The sequence below is a fragment of the Quercus lobata genome, chromosome 11 (genome assembly GCF_001633185.2).
Source record: "Quercus lobata isolate SW786 chromosome 11, ValleyOak3.0 Primary Assembly, whole genome shotgun sequence".
NCBI classification, from domain to species: Eukaryota; Viridiplantae; Streptophyta; class Magnoliopsida; order Fagales; family Fagaceae; genus Quercus; species Quercus lobata.
In genome coordinates, this window is record NC_044914.1 from 28,673,996 (window position 1) to 28,701,858 (window position 27,863).

Consider the following 27,863-nt stretch of genomic DNA (forward strand, 5'->3'; position numbering starts at 1 on the left):
ATCCCAAAAACAAAAAACACAAACAAGTGGACACATCTGAGTGAAGAAGGGAATATTCAATCTTTACACAAAAACCCATTGAGAAGCAAGGTGAAAGAGATTCGAACTTGGATCTTCGAGTGATGGGTCGGCGGCGACAAAAGCTCGATCTCGGGCTCGATCTTCGAATGTTGACGGTGGAGATGAGATACGACGACCGTGAAGCCCAGCCGTGGATCTTCTTTGGCGTCAATGGAGATGAGAGGGCGTGGGTTTGCTATTTGGGAACCCCTGAGCTCTGAGGAAAGACTGAAGAGAAAGGGGTAAAGAGGGAAAGGTATTGGATAAAGCAGGGATAAAAATGGGATTTCCAGCTCCTTTAATACGGGTCAGCTTTTTTTTATCAAACAAAACATACATACCAAACACATATTTTACATTTTTTGAACACTGAAAAACATTGTTTAAACTATGATACCAAACACATTTTTTTGTTTTATTCACACTAAAAACACGTTGTTCAACAACACTTTTTAAACCATAATTTTCACATCTTTTTAAACAACAATTTTTGAAAACTATAACCAAACGGGCCCTAAACCATCTTAACAAAGATTTAAAAATAAGAGGATGAAGGTGTTTTTTTTTTTTTTAATAAGCGGATGAAGAAACGTGATTGAAAAAGGAATTAAGTTTAGACAAAAGGCCTGGACTGACACAGAAAAGAGACAAATTGGCTAGCAAATATTTTTTATTATTATTTTTTTGCTCAAAAATATTTATTATTTAATGGAATGACGGGGAAATAAAAAAAAATATGAGGTAGCTCAATGCATTTTAAAAATTATGGGGAGAATATTTACGTGCACATGGTACACGTTATATATGTGTAACACATTTTCCCATGTTATATTTAATTAATGACAAGATGCAAGAGTAGGCCACCATTCTTCTACGAATTTTCTACCCAAGCGACCTCAAAAGTTGTACTAAGCCTCTGTTTGGATACTGCAAAGCGTTTCACCTCCTTCTCTTTCTTCTTCTTCTTCTTCTTCTTTTTTTTTTTTTTTTTGGCCGATTGTTGATTGGAAAGGTGTAAACAGTACACATCTCAGCAACTTTTCAGTCATGAGACCTACAAATGAATCCCACAGTATTATTTTCATATTTAAAAATTATTTTATTACAATATTTTTCAATTTTTTCATATTTAAAAATTATTTTATTACAATATTTTTCAATTTTTAATTTTCAACTGTATTCAAATGGACTTATAGAAAAAAAAATCAAAATACTCCAAAGAAAACTTATAAGGGGAAAAGTTGTGCCACTTCTGTTCAGCATAATTTAAAATACTCCAAAGGAAAATTTTAGTACAGATACTTTTGTGTTGTGAGTGGCAAAAAAATAAATAAATAAAGAAATTCAAATGATTATCAATAAAGCAAAATATGGTTAGCAGATTCCCCCCTATTCTTAGGCTTATCTTTGACCATGATGTCTCTTCATCTTACGGGGGCATCCAGCTTGTGACAAATAAAAAAAACTAAAAAACTTGCACGTTTTTATTTCCCTTTATAATATAATATGGGGGCAGGTCGGTGTGTCATTGTTAGGTACAAGTTAGTAGAAAAAATGGTTTTGGAGCAGTACTATGTTTGTGTGTTCGGTGTAGAGAATGCTATATTATCCCTAGCCCTAGGCCTTTTCTTTTAGGATCTTGTTCCACAAATATACGTACATTCACGCGCACACAAACAATTCAGAAAAAGAAGAAGAAGGTCGAAGAAGAAGAATGGTGGAGATAGAGAAAGTCCTTCACATGAATGGTGGAGACGGAAACACAAGCTATGCAATCAACTCGCTACATCCAGTCAGTCCTCTTTCTCTCTCTCTCTCTCAACATCGTTTTCTCATATATATCAACCTCATTTCTTCTTTTTTTAGAGAACGGTGGCATCTATGGTCAAGCCTATACTCGAAGAGTGCATTGAGCGGCTTTACATAACCCTCCTCCCTGAGTGTTTGAAGATGGCAGATTTGGGATGCTCAACTGGATCCAACACCCTTTTAGTTGTATCAGATGTCCTCGAGATCATCGGAACCAAGTCCAAAATGTTGAACCTCCCACCACCATCGTTGCAAGCATTCCTAAACGATCTTCCTGGGAACGACTTCAACACTATTTTTAGGTCATTGCCGAGCTTCTATACGAAGTTGGAGAATGAGAAGGGAAGCTCGTTTGGGCATTGTTTCATAACCACAGTGGCCGGGTCTTTCTATGGCAGGCTCTTCCCTAGCAATTCCTTGCACTTTGTTCATTCTTCTTATGCTCTTATGTGGATCTCCATGGTTAGTTATATTGGCTATAACTCCCTCTTTTTCTCTTTAGCTACTTATAACTTCTCCACTATTAGTGATACTTATTTATAAATTTCAGCTGCTTCAATTTTTATGATTCAGTTTAGTTACTAAACTACTTAACCAACGTTGTCTTTTAACATAATAGTATGACAGGACTTCTTATGAGAGATTCATAGGGTAGCATTTTTGGCTTTCAAGATTTGAGTCGTTTTTTGGTGCGTATAAAACCACGTAAAATAACTAATGTGTGTAATAAATACACTCTTTTATATGTATAACAATGAGAAATATATATAGGTACCAAAACAGTTGGTTTGCGAGACCCAGGAAGCCTTGAACAAGGGGAATATATGCATTGCAAAGACAAGCCCTCCTGCCGTGTTTGATGCATACTTAAAACACTTTGAAAAGGACTTCACAATGTTTCTCAAGTGTCGAGCAGAGGAGTTAGTCCCAGGTGGTCGTATGGTCCTCACAACTATGGGCAGCATTAAAAGCGATGATCCTCTGAGCATATGGGAAGTTGTTGGACTGAAACTCAATGACATGGTCTTGGAGGTAAGGAAGTGTCTAAACTCTAAATTCTTGCGAGAGATATGAGGTAAAAAAAATTATAATTAATGAGGAAAACACTAAAAGATATTACTGTAAAATGTTTATAAATTATTATGACAAACCACACCATATAAATAATATTCTAGTACTTTTTTTTTTCTCCTAATAAGAATTAGGGCAGATTAGCTTTTTTAAGTTTAAAGTGGGTGAGTTTATTTAAACCTTAAACTTTTAAAATATTACAATTGCGCGTGCACTTTTGGCGCTAATGATGTCGGAAATCGTTAGTAAGTCACACAGTCTTCACATGCTGAAGACAACACCTACACAACACAGAACAAGAAGACTTTAAGAGAGTACTGGTGCGGTACTGACCAAAGACCCTCCTAAAGTTAAATTAGAAATCTTCTCACAACCTTAGAGTGCCAGAATTAGGGTCAATTATGCGTACCTGAGTGCTTCTAGGGGTTTTATAATAGTGTAGAACCGACTTTTCCCTTTCTTGGGGAAGAAGAATTTTTCCTTATAAAGAAGATCCTTATTAGAGCACACATTTTATGGGATTATTTCCATATAAAGATTTCATTGACTAGGTTTGATCGTGAAGTGCAAGATATTTCCTTCCGAAGTTTCTTGAGGACTACTTAAACCATGGGCATGCCACGTGGCCTTGCTACCGTCCACTCTGTATCCGTTGACTTTCTGATCCGTTCGTCATGTTGGGTCCGTCCTCTTGTGTACAAGCCCCCCGTCTTCTTCCCTTGTCTTTATCATGAGCCAAAAGTATTGTCACTCATGACTGGTTTAGTAGAATGAGTCAGTCTATATCTATTTTACCCTCTTCAAGTGCGATGGTCACTCTACAAATATAAGTATTTATGGGATATAGGAGATAAACGCTGGAGTTCAAATCTTTAAGAGAGAGCTTCATATACATATATACTTAGATTATTCTAGAGTAGAATTTCTATCTTATATATAAAAATCAAAATTAAAAAAAAAAAAACTTTATTATTTCTAAATGAAATAAACTTTATTGTTTCGTACAATTTTCTTTAAATTTTAAAGCTTTGGGTAAGTTTCCTTTAAGACTCAAAGTTTGAAATAAATTTCATTTAAATAATTTGATTTAATGTTTGATGTTTAATGCAATTAACTGAAAAAAAATGAGGTAGAAGATTTGAATAAAATGTTTTTAGAAATTTTGAAGTTTAAATGAAGCATTTTGAAAGTTTATGTTTTAAGTAAAATACAGTAATACACCCAAAACTTTAAGTTTTGAAAAATAATTTATCCTAAAAATTAAGTAATGTTAAAAATATTATATAATTTGGCGCATAAATATGTTACAAATACAAATCGTCCTGCTAAAATGCTAATTTTAAAATATATAAAGACTAATGTAATATTGTAGAGCACTTAAAATTCATCAATAAACATAAAGACGGAAGATAGAGACAATTATGAGCCAATTGTAAGTTACGTCTATGAGCGACACTTGTTGACTTGTCTTTGACCTCCATTCGCTTATGCTGATCCAAGATGGGGTTGTTTTACTCCATTTGCGTAACATAAGTTTAGAGACAACTATTTATAAATAAAAAATTGGTGATGATGGTGAGCAGAAAAAAAAATTATTCTATATGCAACGTTACGTTACTCATTTTACTTATGCGTGAGTTATCTGATAGAGCAGAATTTTATTATACACTAATTATTTTACAGAGTTTTACTCAAATGCAAAAAAATAATGATTTTAGTTTTTTTTTTTTTTTAGTAAAACAACAAGTTTAACCTTGTCTATAGTATCTGTTGTCGTGAGATCCTGCTCTCCAGTACCATTTTATTTTATTTTTTTACAAGGAATTAGATGTAAGGCTCAGTTTCAAATAAATAAATAAATGTAAAGCTCAAGTCTGTCTTAAATGACTCACCCAACTCTAGGTTTTCGTTTGAGAGTTCATAAAAAAAATTGAATGAAATAAAATAAAATGTTTGTAAAGGAATAGAAAGAAGTGAAATAAAAAGTAGTTTGGTAAAACTAACATGTAAATCTCACCTCAGCAACATAGGACAAGCCTACATACAAGAAATGGTTTTCGTTTTCTCTATACTAAGTATAATAATTCAAAGTTTTCAACATCTATTGGCATTTTTAATTATATAATAAGAAAATGATACCCAATTACGTTTTAATTAATTTCAGGGTCTAATAGAATCAGAGAAATTGGACAACTTCAATTTGCCGTACTATGCACCTACTTCGGAGGAAGTAAAGAAGGTGATTGAGGTTGAAGGATCTTTCACTTTACATAAATTTGAAGTTTTCAAAATGGATTGGGACTCTTACATAAAGAAAGCAAACATTGGCCTCGATAGGCAAGGAAGGGCGGCGATGATAGCCACCGACATTAGGGCCGTGGGGGAACCAATTTTGTCAAGCCAGTTTGGTGAAGAGGCCATGGACGACTTGTTTCAAAGGTTCAAAGCTGTTGTACTTGATCATATGGAGGCAGAGAAATGTGAGTACATCAACTTGGTTATCTCCTTGACAAAAAAGGGTTGAATTATTATAAGGTTAGCGTGAAAGTGGAGCACAAAATAATGTCAATTTATGTGGCAGTCATATGGACATTTCTGTCATTCAGTTTGTGTGAGTGTCTTATTACTGATATTAATTTCCAGTGAAACTCAATTATTTAGACTTTTCTGTGTGACATTTAGCCATATAAACTATTGTTGGTAATTTAGGCTGCGTTTGATTTGGCGTAAAACCATTTCAGGAAATGATTTTACGCCTCACCGTGTGTTTGGTTTCGCATGGAAAATAGAATTTTTCAGAAAACAATTTCATTTGACCGTAAATATTATGCCTTTGACCCGGAAATTGGTTTACATTTCTATTTTCATTTCAAACCATTTCCAGAGACGTGCAAAGAGAGAGAGAGAGAGTGAGCTAGATCGCGCCCCACCCCAGACACGTCGATGCTGCCACCAAGATCGCACCCCAGCACCGGCGCTGCCATCTAGATCGTCACTATCCAAAACCGATCTCATCGGCATTGGCGTTACCGATCTCGTTCTCGTTCTCGACCCAAAGCTCATCGGCGCCGCTGATCTCGTCATCTCAATCTCATTGCACCAGTGACCTCATCATCTCGATCTCGTCGCCTATGACCAATCTCATCGCCCATGACCCATGACCGATCTCTCCCTTTCCCTCAATTTTTGCTCACTCTCTCTTCCTCCCTCTCTCAGTTTGACCGAATTGTGGACTTCAACGTATGGTGTTGTTTTGATTTTTGTTTTTTTAAGTTTATATATTGAAATTTTCTATTATAAAATTTGTTTGGTAGCTGAGAAAATGGGTAAGAAAATGTGAGAAACTAATAGGAAAATAACATTTTCAAAATGCAACCAAACACATGAAAATATTTTCTAGAACAATTTTCATAATGCAGCCAAACACTTGAAAATATTTTCCTTTCCCGAAAATATTTTATACCTGAAAATATTTTACACTCGGAAAATATTTTACATTTAACCAAACTTAGCCTTAGTCATATCCCCTCCTCCTTCCACTTTAGCTTCTGTTAATTGTCTATGATCTGATGGCCACTATCCATGAGTTTTGTAGAGTTGATATTTCTCATGTATGTAGACAGGGTAATAAACCAGCTTATTTGCTAGCAAAATATGCTTTAGATGTTACTGCTTGGGTTAAAGATTGATGTTAAAAATATTAACACTAATAAGATAGCTTATCATGAGTGCCCCAAATAATAACAGAGAGCCCAGTATGTCTGAAGGCCAAGAATTAATCTTACATTATAACATTACCGCCAAAGTATAGCGGCCAAATGTCACAATCATCAGTCAAATAACTCAAATTTTGTCTAATTGTCAAAACGTGCTCATTTCAATTACACTAAGCCAGAGTTTTATTTACATAACCGTATACTCAGCAGGGAATCGCAGTCCCATATCTGACCAACTCAGTAATGCATATGGCCAGTGGAAATTTTGTAAATCTCAGACTAGTGTGTCGATTAAATATACAAGTAGCCAAGGCCAGGACAACTATTTAGAGAGTCTCTTTAGTGAGGCGATATGGGATCTTAAGGCCTGTTTGGTAATGTTGTTCTAGTAACATTATTTAAGTGTTGCGAAAATATATGTGAGTGAAAAAGTGTTGTAAAAATACGTATTGTGTTATTTAAACAATAAAAACTATTGTTAAAAAAAAAAATTGCTTTTTTAAATCCCAAAATGTCATTTCACGACAGCAACTTCCTGTAGCTTCCCATTTTAAATCCCAAAATGCGCTTAAACAAATTTGGGGAAGCAGACTTACAATACAGTGCAAGTAAATTAACTCTTAAATATACAGGTTCATAAGGCATTCAAAAACTTAAGAAAAAAGTGGTAATAAATTAGATGGGAAAGATGGGGTACCTTGGCTTTTGGGAACAGGGGCAGTGATGGGGTTTCCATCAGGAATGGCTTTCTGGGGTAGAGAGGCTTTGTCTTTCCTGCAAACAAGAAGAGTGGACTCTGCACAATACATACACAAAATTTAGTGGTAGGAGGAATTTGTAACCCAATACTTAAATGTACTAGTCGTATACAAAAACCAACACACACAGACCAAATGGTGAGGTGGAGGAATTCTTGTGCTCGATCCAAGTGCAGAAGGTCTTTGCTTGTGTGGCCCATCTCACTCTAGACTAGAGCTGGTCAAGTAAGAAAGAGGGTTCTTCTCAGTTTCTCTCGGAGTATTTTTGTTTCGACATTATAATTACAGGTTCGTTTAAATACCGTTTATTTTGTTGAAAACTGAAAATAAAAAAAATAATAATAAAAAAGTTACTGTTCATTGATCTAAATATACTGTTCATGTCCCATGAATAGTGCAAGAGGCACTGGATTAAAAAAAAAAAAAATACTGAAACACCAGACACATGAGTTTTCACCCGGATCCAAACGCAACCTACATATTGTGGTGACTGACTTTTATCGCAAGTTTCAAAATGGTCTCAAAAACCTACGGGTATATACAGTGCTGGGTTGGGCTTTATTGGGCTAGTTTGGGCCTAAATAGTTTTTTAATTGTTTTAATTTTGTTTTTTTTTTTTTGGGTTCCAATTTAAGGCCAACATTAAAATTACTTATTTTTACCCATTAATAATAATGGGTAACAACCTACAATTTAAAATTTGTTGTAAAAATATTATAAATATAATATTTACTAAAGAGTTAAGAATTTAGAAGTTCGGAGGAAAAAAAATCTTATTTTTCATGAGTATAAACTTTATTTATATATAGACATATGCATAGGGGATAAGAATTTTTTAATTTTATTTATGAGTGAAATGGAGCATTTTATATTACATATATTAAATTTAAAATAAAAATTAGATATAATACACATCATACCTACACTTGTAGGTGCAATTTCTACACCTCCACCGCAACTGGGGAGAAGTTATACCCTGCATTGGGAATATGTTTCTCCTCTCTTACAATTGGTGGGTCTCATCCCTTAGTAGGACCCACCAGCTATGAGAGAGAGAGAGAACATATATCTAGTGTAGGGTATATTTTTCCGTAGTTGGGAGTGCACTAACCACATTGTGGTTGGTTCTAGAACTATTCTAGTTAGTTAAGGTGTGATGGTGTGGTTCGAGTGGCTTTACTAATTTAGTCCTTAAATGCATATCAAAAATGTCATTTGGGCTTTGTAAAAATTTTTAAGTTCAAGTCACCACATTATTAGCCTGGCCATAGGCTGGGACACTACTATCTTTTATATATACATATATACATACATATATATATATATATATATATATATGTATATATATAATCAGCTATAAATGAGCTAGGGATTTCAAAATGTGAAATCTCCTAAATTTGTTTGTTATGCATGTAGCATATCATCCTTTACCGAAGCTGATGTCTTTTTCTAAAATAAAATGCCATCAAGGCTTCAAGTTAGCATTATTTCTATAGTGCTTGATTTTAGTGTTTTTATTTGACAAATCATACTTTTTCATCTATTACTTGTTGGCAAATTTTTTTAAAGGTTAAGAACTAAATTAAAACATTTAAAAGATTAGGCACCATTTTTAAAAATGAGATACACATTAAGGCCAAAATATCTAATAAAATTAAAAGTAACCCTAATATATTGTTCTATTTTTTTTTTTTTCTAAAAATAACTTGTTTGTTTATTTAGACCCCTTAAAACAGATTGTTTAACCTAATATATTAGCCAAGTGATTACTTAGGTTAATTATGAGATCTAGGTTAAACAAGAATAGATCATATCATGCACAACAACGGAAAATAAAAAACACAACGATATGATGACCTAAAAAAACTAATAAAACCAATAGTTTCAAGGTAAAAATAACCTGGAGATATTTGACCTAACTATTCTCAAAGTAAAACAAATCCAATATAGAGAATTGAAGTTTTTACAATCAGATTGAACCCTAAAATCTATTGCTACCTCCAGTAGTAACTTATTAACACGACCACGTGTAAGCTTCGAATCCACGGACTCCTTCTATCTTGGATTTGTGCCACATAAGCACCCACGCTTATGACTTTGAGATCCCACTCAAAGGTTTCAGATCACGGTTTGTTGATCTTTGCGGCAACTAAATTCCACCAGTAGTTGATTGTAGATCTTGTTTCAGTAGATGCTTGTAGAGTTAGAAGGTACAAAACCCTTCATATCTCACAAGAGTAACTCATAAGTCTTCTAAGTGTCTTCAAAACATAGCTAAGGTTTTCCTTTTATACATAGGACTATTTAAAATTCTGCAAAAATTCTTTTTTTGCAATTTTCGATCGACCAATCTTCACCATTCGATTGGTCGAGCTTCACAGAAAGTTAATCATTTTTCCTACAGCTTGTACATTCTTGAGTCTTGACCTGTACTTTGAGTAATGTCTAACACCTATCCTAGACAAATTTTTGTTCTCAGTTTGCCAACACATACAAATTGAAATTCTAAACATTTAATTCTAAATCTTTAGAACCTAACAATTTCTCCCTTTGACAACCAGTGACAAAACACACATATAAATTAATTGTTCAACTCAAGAATTAGCCCAACTTACACATTGTTGCCCAAATACAATTCCATCACAATCCACTAACTATTAGTTGCTAGAATAGACAACAAATGAGAAAGAATTAACTTGTAAATTCCTAAAACTCTCAAAACAAACCATAAATGCATGTGTGGAAATTACAGTATAAATCCAAAATTTAAAAACTGAACTTGAATTCACAAAAACATAAGGGATAGACAGAATATCAAATGAATAAACATCAAATAAATTTTCATAGTCAATAAACCAACAATATTTATGAAACAAGAACAATAAAAGAGAACATACATCAAAAAGGAGGAAAAGGTTTTGTATTAGGATTTTGGAAGGACCATGGAGCATTCACGTCCAAAAAATGCAAAAATGCAACCCAAAAAAAAAAAAAAAAATCAATTTTAGACCACCAAAATGTTACTTTATCTACTTTACAAGTTTGCATACGCACTTCTAAAAATATCCTACATCGATCTCATTACACTATGAAACATTTACTTACCTACAACAATCAAGTTACGAATTAATTAATATCTTGAAACATTTACACACAATAATGTTTCCAAAGGCCTGGGCTGAAATGGGAAGAGACGAATTGGAAAGCAAATATTGATGGAATGATGAAAAAAAAAACAAACAAACAAATAAACAAAGGCAAGACAGGAAAATTATAAGGTACTCCCGTAGTACCATAAATTGTACTCCCCCCTCTCACATAAATGGTGGGTCCCACCATTAATTTAATTAGTAGGATCCACCATTCATGTGAGAGGAGGGAGTGCGCATTTATGATATTCCAGTAGTACACAATAATTTTTCGGTAAGACATGGGCTCAATGCAATATTTTGAATTAGGGCCGGGAGGGTTGTTTACAAAGTGTTTTGATTATGTTTCTAGGAAGAGAATTTAGTGTTTAGGAAGAAAATTTAGTGTTTTGGTTCTTTAATTTAATTCAGTTTCATTGCAATTTTCTTGTTACATTACTTTCATTATTACACGTAACATCTATTTATAGCGATTTAGATCCTCTAAATTTCCTAGGATACTCCATCAGTAGATTTCTTTAAATCTTAACCATTCTTTTATAATATAACGGTCTAGATTCTGCCATGTCAGTATTCCACTAACAATACTCTTAATTATTTTGTTTGCAACATTATTTTATTATTTTAAGAGTATTGTTAGTGGAATACTTATATGACAAAATCTATATTTTTAAATCATAAAAGAGTGGTTAGAATTTAAAGAAATCTACTAGTGGAGTACCCTAGGAAATCTAAAGGGTCTGAACATATTGAGTTGGCTAGAGTACTACACAACTTTGATGGAAATTGCTCCTGGAATGACAACCGACCGTGAGGTGTCTACATGCATGTTAACTTCAACTTCATTTGCTGCTATCTCTTTGACAGCTAGTTTTCTATTGCTTCTTTCTTTGACACCTAGATAGGAAGCCACTTGTGAATTACAGATTCTATTTATTTCAACAAATTGTGTGTGACAGATTTTGCCGCTGTTATATTATCCCTAGGATATTGTTCCACAAATATAGGCACTTACACAATATAGGCACTTCCACATTATTAGTGATGCTTATTTATAAATTTCATTGGCTTCAATTTTTATGATTCAGTTTAGTTACTAAACTACTTAATCAATGTTGTCTTTGAACATAATAGTATGATAGGACTTCTTATGAGAGATTCATAGAGTAACATGTATATGTATACGACAATGAGAAACATATAGGTACCAAAACAATTGGTTAATGAGACTGGGGAAGCCCTGAACAAAGGGAACATATGCATTGCAAAGACAAGCCCTCCTGCCGTGTTTGATGCATACTAAAAACAGTTTGAAAAAGACTTCACAATGTTTCTCAAGTGTCGAGCAGAGGAGTTGGTCCCAGGTGGTCGTATGGTCCTCACAACTTTGGGAAGCATTAAAAGCGATGATCCTCTGAGCATTGGGAAGTTGTTGGACTAAAACTCAATGACATGGTATTGGAGGTGAGGAAGTGTCTAAATTCATAAGAGAGATATGAGCTAAAAATATTTATAATTAGCTAGAAAAACACTGAAAGATATTACTATAAAAATTTTACAAACTAATATAACAAATAACTGTGATTGTAATTTGTACCACACCATATAGATAAATAATCTACTCTTTTCATAATAAAAATTAGGGTATTAACTTAAATTTTAAAGCTTAAAGTTTTGAGCATGTTTCATTTAAACCTTAAAGTTTTAAAGTGAAATATTTAAACAATTTAAAGTTTCTAAAAATATTTCATTTAAACCTTACAATTTCAGATAGTTTTATATAAATTTTAGACTTTTTGGGTAAAGTTTCTCTAAAATTTAAAGTTTGAAATAAATTTCATTTAAATAAGTAATCTAATTTTGTAATATGTAACGGGTTTAAAAAATGTGATTGAATATTTAAATCTAACTTTTTTAGAAATTTTGAGTTTTAAATAAAATATTTTAAAAGTTTAAGGTTTAAATGAAACACACCTAAATGTGCTAAAACTTTAAGTTTTTTAGTAGAAATTAATTTATCCTAAAAATTAAGTGATGTTAGAAATATTACACAAATTGCTATATAATATTACAAATTGTCCTGCTAATTTTAAAATATATAGAGATTGATGTAAAAATTGTAGCACACTTGAAATCCAATAAATAAATAAATAAATATATATATATATACACACACACGCAAACACCAATGTGATATACAGAAAATAGAGATAAATATGAGCCAATTATAAGCTATGTCTATGAGGTGAAAAAGTATTTTGTATCAAATAACATCACATCATCTATATCAAAATTCAATAAACGAGAGACATATATTCAAAAATAATTACCCACTAACACGTCTTTCATTTGTTAGTGTGGTAATTATTTTTTTGTTAGCATGTTTTACACTTATTAGATTTTGATACCGCTAAAGTGTTAACATGATATCATTTGATATCAAATACCTTCTCCTATGAGACCCACTTGTCTATCTGTCTTTGACCTCCATTTGCTTATGTTGAACCAAGATGGTGTTTGTTTACTCCATTTTCTTAACTTAAGTTGAAGAGTTACAACAAAATTTCACAACCGACAAGTTATTATTTATAAATAAATAATTGATAAAAGTGATAAGTTGAGATAAATACTTATAAAAATTTGTCAACTCGTATGTTGTAAAACTTATTCTATCTAATGTTATATTACTCATTTGTTTATGAGCTAGTTATCTGGTAGAGTAGTATTTATTACACACAAGTTATTTTAATTACATAGTTTTACACATGCAAAAAAATAACAATTTTAGTTGTTTTTTTATGTATGTAAAATTATGTAAAATAACATATATGCAACAAATTTAATCCTATTGGGTATGTATTTCTTGAGATCCTACTCTCCCATACCATTTTATTTTACTTTATTTTTCAGTTAAAAAAAAATATAAGGCTTAATGTCTGTCTTAAAAGGCTCACACACCTTATTAGCAAAGTAGGACAAGCCTACTGCCTACATACAAGAGATCCTTTAAATGGTTTTCTTTTTCTCTATACCAAGTATAAGTGAGATATTCTTGCTAATAATTCAAGTTATCAACATCTATTGGTACTTGGAATTATATATATAAGACAATCATACGCTAATTTTTAATTAATTTTAGGGTTTAATAGAAATAGAAAAATTAGACAACTTCAATTTACCGTGCTATGCACCTACGTTGGAGGAAGTAAAGAAGGTAATCGAGATTGAAGGTGATGGGAATATGTACGAAATTCCCAGACCTGTGAGTAACGAGTTCTTAGATCCACTAATCTTCTCAAGTATTACCAGTTTATCTTCAACAAGGTAACGGATGAAGTGGTATCTCATTTGTATATGCTTCAACTTTGAATGAAAAGTCGAATTTTTAGTACGAAAAATTACACTCTGACTATCAATGTGTAGAATGCCCAACTCCTGCTTCTTATCTAATTCATCCAAGAAACTATGTAACCAAATCATCTCCTTTCCAGCTTCAGTTGTTACAATATACTCAGTTTTTGTAGTAGACAAAGTGACAGTCTTTCGTAGATTTGAAGCCCAAGATATAGCTATACCACTTAGAGTGAATACAAACCCAGTAGTACTCTTTCTACTATCAATATCACTTACTAAATCAGCATCTACATAACTTTACAATTTCAAACTTGCACTTGTGAAGCAAAGACATGTATCTGTTGAGCCTCTCAAATACCTCAGAATCCACTTGACTACCTCCCAATGTTGCTTTCCTGGCCTACTCATGTATCTTCTAACAACTCCCACTGCATGTGCAATGTCTGTCCTTGTACACATCATAGCATATATCAAGCTGCCAATAGCTGAGGCATAGGGCACCTTACTCATATGGTCCATTTCTTCTTTTGTCTTTGATGACTGTTCTTTACTTAGTCTGAAATGACTACCCAAGGGTGTGCTCACTGGTTTAGTTTCATTCATGTTGCACTTGCTGAGAATCTTCTTCAAATATTCTACTTGTGAAAGCTTCAATATACCATTAGCCTTGTATTTAATGATTCTCATACCAAGGATTTGTTTTGCAGCTCCAAAACCTTCATTACAAACTGTTTTGACAATTGCTCATTTAGATTATTAATCTCCTCAATGCTAGACCCTGCAATGAGCATATCATCCACATACAACAGTAAAATGACATAAGAATTATCAAAGAACTTAACATAGAAACAGTGATCAACTTCACATTTCTTGAACCCAGTTCTATTCATAAAACTATCAAATTTCTTGTACCATTGTCTTGGAGCTTGTTTTAGGCCATACAAGCTCTTTCTTAGTTTGCAGACCAGACTCTCTTGTCCCTGAACAATAAACCCTTCTGGCCGACTCATGTAAATGTCTTCTTCCAAGTCACCATGAAGGAATGCTGTCTTCACATTTAACTGCTCAAGATGTAGATCTTCTATAACCACCATTCCCAGTTGCAATCTAATTGTTGACATCTTCCCAATTGGAGAAAATATTTCTGAGTAGTCAATGCCTTCTTCTGCTGGAACCCTTTGACAACTAATTTGACCTTGTAGCGTTTGCTACTATCATGCTAATTCTTTATTCTTTATACCCACTTGTTGTTCAAAGCCTTCTTTCCTTTTGGCAATTCAGTCAATTCCCATGTCTGATTCCCCAACAAAGAATCCATCTCATCCTTCATGGCTAACTCTTACTTGTTTGAATTTTTATCTCACAAGGCTTTATCATAACACTTTGGCTCACCACCATCAATCAATAAGAGATAATTTAAAGCGGGTGAATAACACTATGAAGGTCTAATGATCCTGGAAGATTTACGAACTTCAGCTACAGGTGTACTTTGATCTACCTGTGAATTTACATTCTCCTTATCTTCTTCACCCCTTTTCTAGATAGTATTTTTAGTCAATTCATCTAAGTTGACAAACTCATATTTCTTTTGATCTATCTCTATAACATCCGGCACTACAGTTGATCTGTCCTTATACATAACCTATTCATTAAATATCACATTTCTACTTCTGATGATTTTTCTGTTTTGTTCATCCCAAAACCAATAGCCAAATTTCTCAACACCATAGCCAATAAAAAAAACATCTTTTAGACTTTGCATCAAGTTTACTTTGAGCATCAGAATCAATATGAACATAAGAAATACGACCAAAAACTTTTAAATGGGAAAAATTTACCACTCCAAATCTCTTCAGGAATTCTAAACTCCATGGGAATTGATGGTCCTCGATTTATTAGGTAAGCTGCAATATTAACAGCATCAGCCAAAAAAGTTTTTGGTAATCCAGAATGCAACCTTATACTCCTAGCACACTCATTGAGAGTTCTATTCATGCGCTTAGCCACTCCATTCTGCTATGATATCCCAAGAATGGTCTTCTTCATCCTAATTTCATGTGTAACACAATATTCATTGAACCCTCCATCTATGTACTTGCTTCCATTATCTGACCTCAGATATTTTACTTTCAGATTTATTTCTGTCTCAACTATGGCCTACCATTTCTTAAAAGTATCAAATACATAAGATTTATTTTTCAAAAAATAAACTCATACCTTTCTGCTTGAGTCATCAATGAAAGTAATGTAGTACCTTTGCTAGATTCTAAAGTTTAGTACAATTGGCAAATCATGAACACAAACTTGTCTAGATATAAATCTTAGAGTCTATAGATAATATTAGACAATGCTCAAGATGATACAAGTCAAGATCCAAGAACAAGCAAACTGCAGAAAAGAGAATTCAAAATTTTCCTAGTTCAATCGATCGAAGAATAGGCTCAATCGATCAAAATACGAATCTGCAGAGTTTTTAGATCTACTTCTCCTAGTATATAAACGAAACCCTACGCACGTTTTTATAAGAGTTTTTTAGAGAAATTAGGGTGCATCTTGTGTCTCTTTTGTATCTAGGGTTTTATACCCAAAAAGCTCTCTCATGTCTTCTATCGATGTTATTCCTTGAAGAATCTCAATATCCGGTGTTGTAAAAGATGTTGCCTTCTCTAATCAATAAAGGTTTTGATGATCTAAATCTTCAAGGGTGGTCTTGGAGTCATAAACAGGAGAGTTTGTATTTTTTTTATCATAAGTGTGGGTACTTGTGTTGCAAATGCCTAATAGAGAAGGAGTCCGTAGATTCAGAGCTTGCACGTGGTCGTGTCAATAAGTTCTACGTACGGTAGCAATAGGATGTTAGTGGTCTAAGTCTTATTGTAAACTTCGATTCTCTATAGTGGATTTGCTTTTTACCTTGAGAATAGTTAGGTTAAATTTCCATCAGGTTTTTTACCGGTTTGGTTTTCCTAGGTCATCATATCATTGTGTGATTTACTTTTCCGCTATGATATGATTGTTTTGTTTTAACCTAGATCTAAATAATAAACCTAAGTATTCACTTGGTTAATTAATTAGATTAAACAATCTAGTTTACAGAAGTCTAAAACCTAACAACCTTGAACCTCCAAGGGATGCAACTGGAGATGGCCCCCATAAATTAGTGTGTACTAACTCCAATTTTCCAACCTTCGGTGTCTTGCCAGTTTTCAAGAACCTCACCATTTTTTGATTTCCTAAGATGCAGCTTTCACATATGTTAAAATTAATAGACTTCAATTCTGGTAGTTTCCCTTTTGACAGTAGTATCTTCATTCCTTTCTCACTCATGTGACCGAGTCTGCGGTGCCATAAACTTGTATCAGTACTTGCTTCAGCAATTGCAATTGTATCCCTTAGACTTAAGGTCATATACAGAGTATCAATTTTCCTTCCATGAGCCAATACCATGGCTCCCTTTGTAAGCTTCCAGGTACCACCAATAAATAGTATTACATGTCCTTCATCATCAAGTTGGCCTATAGAAATTAGATTCCTCCTTAGGTTAGGAATATGTCAAACCTTCTGCAATAACCAGACAGACCCATTGGGAAATATAATCTGGACGTCTCCCATACCCACAACATCCAAGGCTTCTCCATCAACCAAATACACCTTACCAAAATCACCTTCAACATAGTTCTATATGATTTCTTGGTACGGAGTGGTATGAAACAAAGCTCCTGAGTCCAAAACCCAATAATCAAGTGGACTACCTACAACAAGAAGCAACGCATCTTGTACCTCATTTGTTACAGCATTGGCAGAATCATCATCATTCTTCTTCTTAGGGCTTTTGCAGTGCCTCTTAAAGTGGCTAGCTTTGCCACAGTTCCAACACTACACCTGTTGGCTAGATCTAGATTTATTTCTATTCTGATTGGAATGGATTTTGATCTACCTTGATTTGAATTTTTGTCATTACCTCTACCTCTTGTCTCAAGGTTTAGGGCAGAATTAGACCTTGAGATTTCACCTACATCTCTTTTACAAATCTCCTCAGCCAGAACTAGATCCTATATGTCATTGTACTTCAGCTTTTCTTTTCCAGTAGAATTGCTCACTGCCATTCTCATAGCCTCCCAACTGTTCGGCAACAAAGCCAAAACGATCAGTGCACGGATCTCATCATCAAAATCAATTTCTACATGAGATAGTTGATTTGTGATGGTATTAAATTCATTCAAATGTTGTGCTACTGATGCATTCTCTGCCATCTTCAAATTGAATAGTTTCTTCATCAGATGCATCTTGTTGTTTACTGATGGCATTTCATACATAGCAGACAAAGCCTTCATCAGATTTGTCGTGGTCTTCTCCTTCATGACATTGTGTGCAACAGACCTTGACAGAGTTAATCTAATAACTCCCAGTACCTGTCTGTCAAGAAGAGTCCATTCATCATCTTTCATAGTTGCAGGGTTTCTCCCCTAAAAGCGGCAAGTGCAACTTCTTCACATAGAGATAGTTCTTGATTTGCATCCTCCAGAATCCAAAGTCTGTGCCATCAAATTTTGTTATTCCAGATGTCTTTCCTATTTCCTTTGCCATTGCTCCCACTCAAACTTAACCTTAGGCTCCAATACCAATTGATGGGAATATATACGAAATTCCCAGACCTGTGAGATGTAAAAATAGAGTAAAAATATACGCCAAAGAATAATAATCACACACAAGACAATATTTACGTGGTTTAGCAATTTGCCTATGTCCATAAAGTTGCAAGTATTTCATTATTCTCATAATCCAAATCAAACACAATTAGGCTCTACAAAGCCCAAAAGAAGAATCTTTCACTTTGCATAAATTTGAAGTTTTGGAAATGGATTGGGACTCTAATATAAAGAAAGTAAACATTGGTCTCGATAAGCAAGGAAGGGCCACGATGATAGCCACCAGCATTAGGGTCGTGATGGAACCAATTTTGTCAAGCCAGTTTGGTGAAGAAGCCATGGACGACTTGTTTTAAAGGTTCAAAGCTGTTGTACTTGATCACATGGAGGCAGAGAAATGTGAGTACATCAACTTGGTCATCTCCACAACAAAAAAGGGCTGAGTTATAAGGTTAACATGAAAGTGGAGCACATAATTAATATTGTCAATTTATGTGTCAATCATAGACGTAAGTATAATTTAGTTCAAAAAAAAAAAAAAAAAAAAAAAAAAAAAAAAAATAATTTAGTTTGTGTGTGTGAGTGTCTTATTACTTATATTAATTTCCTATGAAACTTATTTAGACTTTCGTGCAAGGTAGTCGATATCGTACCGGTATGTATATTGGTATCGAAACACCAACGTTTCGTACTGGTTTAAATACTAGCTGTATCAACCATACCGACCAATTTCGGTCAATACCGGCCGATACAAAAAAAAAAAAAAAAAACCTTTTTTTTTTTTTTTTTTTTAAGTTTTGTAAGAGCAGAATAATAACTTATTTGCATTAACTTATTAGTATTATTTGTTTTCTTAGTATGCAATAAACAATAAGCTTTCTATTATATATATATATATATATATATATATATATATTTATATATTTTTTTCTCTTTTAATTGATACTAAAGTCTAAAACCATCAATAATTTGTTTTAAATTGAGGTAATGTTTTATGGTAAACATTTATATTTATTATAATACACACACACACACACACACACACACATATAAATATATATTGTAAGGACACAATTTGTAACGACCCCAAAATGATATTGGGTTCGCATGTGAAAAGGCTCAAACAATATCATTTGTAGAGTGTGGGTTTGAAAGGTTAGGCCCTGGTCACCGGACGGCGGTTTGTTGTGGTATTCATATAGAATTAAATCGTGTTCGCTCGAGGAGTCTTTCTCGTGGAGGTGAGCTGGGAGGCTTTTGTTCTTGGCCATTTTTCCTAGCCCCTTCCTTGGTGCATCAATCTTCACATTATATAGCCCTTCTTAGTTGATCTTAACCCTCCACTTGTTGATCAAGCAGGTGCCTACTTCAGTACCCATCCCATCAGCTGTCCCTCATTGCTTTTTGTTAGTTGCGATGATCGAAGCCACCCTGTCCAGGCGTCTTGTCTCATTAACATGGTTAGGATGTTGGCGGGTGTATTTAATGCGGAGGGGACGTATTTACCCTGAACCAGTTTCGCACCGTACCCCCACGTGGGCCCCGTTCTAATTGTACCTCCTTCAGGGGGCTTTTTGGGGGCAGCCCTCAACGAGATGTTGCTCTTCCCTTTGAAGTCTTGGAGTGCCGAGGACAGGGTCATCCTCGGCTGTGCACCCGGCATTTCGGCCTTTCTTCATTCGTCCTTGGCAAATACCCTCCTCGGCACGGGCCTTGGGCCCTAGTAGAGCATGGGCCAAATCATAAGTTCCCTGGCCCCACATATATATATATATATATATATATATATATATATATATATATTTATAAATATAAAAAATAATGGTAAACCCGAAACAGTATACCGGTATTGACCGATATCAAAATATATCATTCCACTGGTCAAACCGGTATAACCTCCGGTACAAGATTGACTCCCTTGCTTTTGTGTGACATTTAGCCATATAAACTTTTGTTGGTAATTAATAGTTACAACCTAGTTATCTATATTTTAGGAGTTGAGTTTTGATCGTAGGTTTTTTATTGGAAATTTTTAAATATTTAATGCAAGTATTGATTGGCCATGCTTTGTGTTTGTCAATAAATATCAACAGGTTTGTAACCCATGCAAGACTAACAAATTTGTTTTTTCCTTTAACAATTGAAGAAGAAAATCTTGAAATTGATATATTAAAATTCATTAGTGCGATGATTAGTGGTTGCACCTCCTAATTATAGGTAATTATTGAGTACTCCCGGAGTACCATAAATGCGTACTCCCCCCTCTCACATAATTGTGTTTCACTAATTAAATTCATGGTGAGACCTACAATTCATGTGAAAGGAGGAAATATGCATTTATAATACTCTCGGAGTATTTAATAATTTTCCCCTAATTATTATTGCAAAATTTGATAATGCCTTCAATTAATTACAAAAGTGATCTTAAATTTAATTTTTTACCATATATAGTTGTATAGTATGGTTGAATTTAAATTAGTGGGTGCACCTTCTACTTATTATTGTAAAATTTGATAATGCCTTCAATTATAAAAGTGATCTTGAATTTATTTTTTTAACATATATAGTTGTGTAGTATGGTTGAATTTAATTTAAACAAATTTTTTTGGTTGCTTGTAGTGATTTTGCTATATAATTTAGTATGTAAGGACCCGATTTGAGTTCCTAGCCCAACACGTGAATAAACTTAGACCCAAGAAGCCCAAAACAATAAATTTGTAGAAGAATGAGTTGGAAAACTAGGCTTTAGTTGGGTCAAACAACAAGCTAGATAAGCTTGATAACAAAAAGATAAAAATGGACAACTGTAAAATGAAGAAAGAACATCCTCGGCGAAATCCGAGGACAATGGTTCTTGTATAATGCTCTTAGATAACGTTACAAGTTTGATTGTGGATTGCTACAGTCTCTCTTCTCTCAATTTTTCGATCTTTCAATCTTGTTTCCTCTTTCTTCTTTTATACTCCTCTTCCTTTTCATCTCCACCTTCCACCTGTATGCTAGATGGTTAGGGCTAATACTTATCCCATTAGCACTTCCCATAAGTTCTCATGTAGTAACTGTAAGGCTGAAATACACTATTTAGGTATCACTTTTACATTAATGCGGCCAGAGGATAGCTGCAGTCCATTTAATATGGAGGTAGCAGCTTCTCCTCAGATCTATTGGGGCTCATCCGTATCTCATATCTCTGCAATGCTTGTCCGCCCCAACTGAATTTCAGGGATTTTCATCCTTGTTGTCAAACCATCTTCCAGGACCTCGGCCAAGTCCGGCTGAGAAAGTTTTCATCCTCAGCATACTCTCCGAAGCTATTATAACCAAACCCCACCTTTTATTTATTAGCGCAATCTCCTCTGGCGAAGACTTCTCCTCCTCGGGCAGATCCTTGTTCTCGGCTTGGGCCACAGGTCCAATGTATGGATAAATAATGAACTTCTAGGCCCAAGGGCCCTACACAGTATATATATGATAATTTAGTCTCAACCCCCAAACAAAAATTTCTGGCTCTGCCCTAACATGTGAGTATGGGCTATACTGCAACAACCTCTTATGGTGAATTTGCTTTTTGAGGTTTTGAATTTGGAGTGTTTTCACCTTGATATATGTTTCTATAAGGTTTTCACTTTCTGAACAAATATTTGTCTCTATCAGTGTGTTTGTGTTTTAATTATGCTCTAGACTATCTCATTGGTAATTAAACGATACTTTATTTGTGATTTGAATTGGATTCTAGTTAATTACCTTGGTTAATAATTGAATCCATTAATTCCTCAAAAAAAAAAAGAAATTAATTGAATCCATTAGCTAAGAATTGGTAGTTTAGTCGCTGGGGGTCTAAATTTGCAATTTCAGGTGAGAACAACTTTTTTAAGAAAACTAGAACATGACTAAACTCACTTGTCGCAAACATAGAGAGTGATGTGCACTAAAATGTTAGTATTCAGCTTTGAAACTAAGTAAAAAAATAATCAAAATCACATATACAAGTCCCCCTTTGGTATTCAGCTTTGAACTGCACTTTTTCAAAGTTCGACTTTCTAAAATTGCATTTTGTTTAAGTGAAACTTTTTTTCAACAACACATTTTTAAAAAAACTGAAAAAAAAAAAAAAAAAAAAAAAAAAGTTATATACCAAATTGAGCAATTAATTAAGATAGCAATAACCTCGAAACAATAGGTCAAAATATATTTGTAGGGACACGATTCTTTTGCGGCCCAATAATGATGTTGGGCTCGCACATGAAAGATCCCTCACAATATGATTTGTAGAGAGTGGGCTTGAAAAGCTTGCCTTTGGTCACAGGGCGATGTTCCGGTCTTGATTTTAGAAGAATTCCTGTAGAAAAAGGAGTCGGGTTTGAACATTTAAGCCCTACAGCGTCGCATCCTATGGGGTTGGGCTCGTCGGACTTGATCCGAGGATCATTAAGGTCTTACCCCGGTTACCCAATGGTGGGTTTTTTCCATGATGTGCATGTCTTGTTAAGGTGTTTTCACCCATGGAGTCTTTCTTTCTGGAGGTAGGATCAGAGTCCCCCCTCCAGATTCACTTACTTTTTCTTTTATACTAGTCCGCGTTCATTGTCCTTCGTCCACGTGTAGGGTCAACCTTTACAAGAATGATATTTGTCCCATCAGTCCAATCCCAGAATTGTTGGGGATGGTTGATAAAGCTGAAAAATACGGCTCTGTTAGGTGCAGAGTCTTATCTGGGGAAGGTAGTAAAGATAATTTTTCCAAGATATTTTAGATATCCTTACAAATTTGTTCCTATATCTCTTTTTTACCCCTCTTCTCAATGGGGCTTTGGGTCTGCCGAGGACTAAACTGTCCTCGGCTGCATCTCCGGACCATAGCCTTTTTCGGTTTGGGCCTTTGGACTCCCCGTGAGCAAGTGGGCCTGGCCCATAAATTATTGGGCCCCACAATATTGATACTGAAATAAGTTATTTTAATAAACAAACTAAAACGGTGATAACCAAAACAGAATTGACAACTTCGATCAAAACTATTATTTAATTCGGGATTTGACCTTTGGTGACATTACTTTTTAGAAGAAAATAGAACATGACTAACATAAAGTTCACATATTGCTACCTTAGAGAGGCATTTGAACTTAAAGGTTGCTTTACAACCAATGATAGGAATACTTCAAGAAATAAGACGAAAGCAATAAGAATAACAGATTTTAATCTGAGTTTATTTGGTAAAAAAAAAAAAACCCTGCATTAGGGGTTTGCTACTTCAAAAACTGTAAATCAAGGGAAAAATATTTTGTTGTCAATGAAAAATATGCCCAATACAACGGAGAGGAGAACATTTTTGACCATTTACATACTAAACAAATCACTACAAATAAACTTTACACAAGAAAGGTTTTCTGCCTCTTTCCTTTTTTTTTTTTTTTTTTTTTTTGTTGTGTTTGGTACAATAAAAACAGTAAGTCAATAGAAAATGTTTTTTTTTTTTTTTTTGGTAACGTTACATACTCACGATTACTTATAAAAGATATACACACAAAAAAAAAAAAAAAAAAACCTTAAAAAACTTTCAATGATAACTTTTCTATCTCTCTCTCTCTCTCTAATTAAAACCAAATTTTTTTTTTAATACAAAATAGAATTTCTACTTTAATTTAATCTAAGTGTATATGTGTGTAAACTCCTTCCTGAAAACTTGAACCTCGACCTTTGCTCCTACAACTCACAAGCACTTATACTTGTGAAATGATCACCGCACTAAGGGTGCGCGGTGGTTTTTAAAACCATTCATTGATTACTGCTAATTGACTCTTGACTTATCATTCACTTAATCCATATTTGAATTTTTTGTCAAACTAGTTGCTCACTTACTATAATTTTCAAGTATATTTTAAATTTGAGATTTATTTTCACATTTGAGGCTCAAAATAACCCAAAAATATAAAATATTTTTCTATTTAGGGTTTAGCTTTGGTAAATGAAAGTTTTTTTTATTTTTTATTCTCATGTAAGTACGTGGATTTATAACAAATATTAATGATTTTCCATACAAGTCAACTAAGAAAAAAAGGTTTTTTTTTTTTTTTTTTAAACTCATTTTCAATGTCACAACTAAACACATAAATAGGAGTAGTTTTCCAAAATTAACATTTGTCATCGAAATAAATGGAGTCTTAATGAAAATTAAAGCAAATTAGCAAAAGACAATAAAAAGAGGATGAAAAGCTGTCCCTTTTTTTTTTCTTATTATCATCAAATAACAATAAATTTAAATACACAACAGATTTCATAATACTTTTCATAACTATTGAGATAGCAACTTGTGATTAGTGTACGATAATTATGTTAGTAGAATGGTCTCTTCAAAAAGGATGTTGCGGCTACCAATCACAATTTGTTACCTCAACAAATTATGCAAAAAGATATAAAAATTTGTTGCATATGTATAGCACACTTGTTACTCTAGAGAGCAATGGTGCATTCCTTTGGAAGGGAAGGGAATCTTTTATGATCTGTACAGTAGTCATAATACATGTAGTACTTCCTAACCCATATGAGCATCTTTCTTTGCCTGGGATTTAGCTGACTGAATCTTGGATTGTTCCACCAATTAGAAGGGCTATTTGCCCTGCAAAAACCTGCATTTCCTCTCCAGAAACAAGCGTCGACCTTGTAGTCTCTGAAGGAAGCTATGAATGGGGCCTTTGACCAATCAATTTTGTCTTTGCCACCTCTTGTTGCCCAACCTTCACCATTCCAAATGCTGGCTACAAGGTTCATAGGCTTCCACTGAGGATATTGAACTCCCTTGTCTGCATGGTTTCTGTAAACTCTTATGGGGATCCCATCCACCATGAACCTACAAGGGGTAAAAAATTGTAAAAAAAACCAATAATAATAATAATAACCTAAGGGGAAAAAATGGTCACTTGCAACGTGCTAGATATATTAGGCATATGAACAACAATCATACTTTCATAACTTCAGGGTTTTTCTTTTTTCCCTCTACAACTTAATTTAATTACTTGGTTTCCTAAAAAAAAATTAATTAATTACTTGGTTTGATGAAATAACTACACCTAATAAGAAATTTTAGCCAAAAAAAAAAAAAAATTTCCATTTGTTAGTTTTCTGGTGAGGTTTAAGACTAAAAATAAAATCTTTTTTTTTTGGAAGAAGAAAAAGGTAAAATCCTTTTGACATAAGTTGATTAAGTATAAATGAAGTGCAATACTTGAGGTAATATTCGATAAAGTGGCATACATAATTAGGTATATATTCCACAAGATTGAATAAGTATGGAAGTCCTTTGTTGGATCAAACCACAAGTGAATCCTCTGTTCCCGATTTCCGCTTCCATCAGAAAAAATATTTGTTTGCAGACCATATGGCTTCCCGATTACATTGCCAAGGAATTCAAAATCTACTTCGTCACGATTATTACTGTCGCCCGACTTCAGCTGCAATGCATTGCATTGCCAAAAAAAACCATTATTTATAAGCAATAATACAAGAAGAAAACAAGGGAGATGAAGAAAATATATGCTTACATAAAAGGCCACAACAGTGCCTGCAGAACGACCAGGTACTAGTTTGATTTGCATGTCGAATTGTCCAAATAAAAGCTTCACCTTCGAAGTGAAACCAGAACCTAGAAGAAACGCAAGAGTGAAATTAAGAGAAAAACATTGAAAGGATTTGCAAGTTCAATGTGTTTAATATATTTTTCAAGTACCTGAATCATGGTCAAGCGACAAGGTTCTAAATCGGCCATTGGGAGAAGTATAAACATGGTTAGGGGAATATTCTATAATGAAATCCTGGTATAGTTCCCTGAAAAAAGAGTTGCTACTGAAATTTTAATCAAGTTTAAGGTAACAAGGGCAATAAAAATGATTTGTCTGTGACAATTCTTCATGGTGATTTTGATTTTTTAATATAAATTATGCTATGAGACTGGTAAGAATATGGTGGGATAAGCTATATATATAGGTCATGCGTGGGAGGAGAGTGCAAATATGAATTTTAGAGTGGAAGGTCGAATTAAACTACCCCTAAGACACAGAATTGACTTAATTTTGTTAACCTAAATCATTGGATAAGCACAAACTTCATGTTGTAACGGCTAGAAGAACATATCTTGAGTCAACCTTGAAAATTTTGGTAACTCTTTAAAGGAGATACCAGAACATCCCTGCATGCAATTATGTTAGGACACTTCCTGCAATATAAATGGTGGACTTAATCACAAGAGTAGCACCTCAATTAAAATTATATCTCATCAACCCATAGAATTTAATGTCTAATAAATTTAAATATTCTTCATCTTAATTATATTTTTAGATACTTAAGGTTTGTTTGGGATCTGCTTATTTTGTTGAAATTGAAAATTTTTTGTTAAAAGTACTGTAGATAAAGGTAAAAGTTAACTGAAATAATATAGTGAAACCCATGAATAATAGCAAAAATAAGCTGGTTTTTTAATTTTTGCTAAACACACACTCAATGAAAATTAAGATTTTTATTAACTTTTAGTCTTGGAATTTTTTTTTTCTCCTTTCTAAAATATAACTTAGATACTTAGGTAAATGGCTTTAAACTCTTTTTTTTTTTTTTGACCTTATGGCCTTATATAGTTACCAACCCCAAATCAACCTTGCAATGTCTAACCTTAACCTCAAACACTATTGGGCATTGCCGGGAATCATTGAGAACTATTGCGCCTTACCGAATCAACCCACACATTTTAAGTTGAATTTTCTAGATTGAGTGCTGCAATGGTTTTAAGGACCTTGGAGACAAATTAAAGCGGGTTTGGTTTTTGTATAAGTGGTTGTGTGTACTTGGAGTAAGTGGGAATTTATACACTAATCCCATTTGCTTTTTCTATATTCATTGATGAACATGAACCTACTCGTTAAATTCTAATATGTATTATTGAGATTCTCTTTATAGATTCTCGTTGATGCTTATGGTCCCTAATCTCATATTACTTTCCTATAATAGATTTGTAAATTCCATGAAATAATCATTTAGTCTATAATATGTTATACAATGTGCAAGATTAAAGTGTGATGATGTAACTCAAAGAAGACATTTTATCAGAGTTTTGACAGCCTTTAGATTGAATATCGATCGATCAAACATTAGGTTTCGAAAACATTCGAGCGCATCTCAATTGATGAGAAGAGGATTTTTTATCGTTATTTAATAGTAGTTTCATCAATCAAAAATCGTGAACAGAAACTAAGTATTTTAACTAAAGTTAATTGGTTGCCTTGGTTTTCATACCTTACTTGCATAACATCTATAA

General features: G+C 33.7%; 1 protein-coding gene and 2 pseudogenes across 1 annotated transcript; 2 read left to right on the plus strand and 1 right to left on the minus strand.

The window, feature by feature from the left end:
* The first annotated feature begins 1,768 nt into the window (after positions 1–1,768).
* On the plus strand, positions 1,769–5,648 carry LOC115967492 (salicylate carboxymethyltransferase-like). The gene is made up of 4 exons (XM_031086597.1): positions 1,769–1,852; positions 1,927–2,331; positions 2,641–2,901; positions 5,105–5,648. Exons 1-4 carry the CDS (start codon positions 1,775–1,777, stop codon positions 5,462–5,464), a joined length of 1,104 nt encoding a protein of 367 aa, XP_030942457.1. The 5' UTR covers positions 1,769–1,774; the 3' UTR covers positions 5,465–5,648.
* Positions 5,649–11,342: 5,694 nt separating this feature from the next.
* On the plus strand, positions 11,343–19,009 carry LOC115966675 (annotated as a pseudogene).
* A 6,003-nt stretch (positions 19,010–25,012) lies between these two features.
* On the minus strand, positions 25,013–26,468 carry LOC115966676 (annotated as a pseudogene).
* Between the last annotated feature and the right edge of the window lie 1,395 nt (positions 26,469–27,863).

Bases quoted from the DNA above. Each gene is read 5' to 3' on its own strand.
- LOC115967492 (XM_031086597.1), top strand. From the start codon at position 1,775: ATGGTGGAGATAGAGAAAGTCCTTCACATGAATGGTGGAGACGGAAAC. The intron at 1,853-1,926 runs GTCAGTCCTCTT...TTCTTTTTTTAG, and splicing joins CAATCAACTCGCTACATCCA to AGAACGGTGGCATCTATGGT. The intron at 2,902-5,104 runs GTAAGGAAGTGT...AATTAATTTCAG, and splicing joins TCAATGACATGGTCTTGGAG to GGTCTAATAGAATCAGAGAA.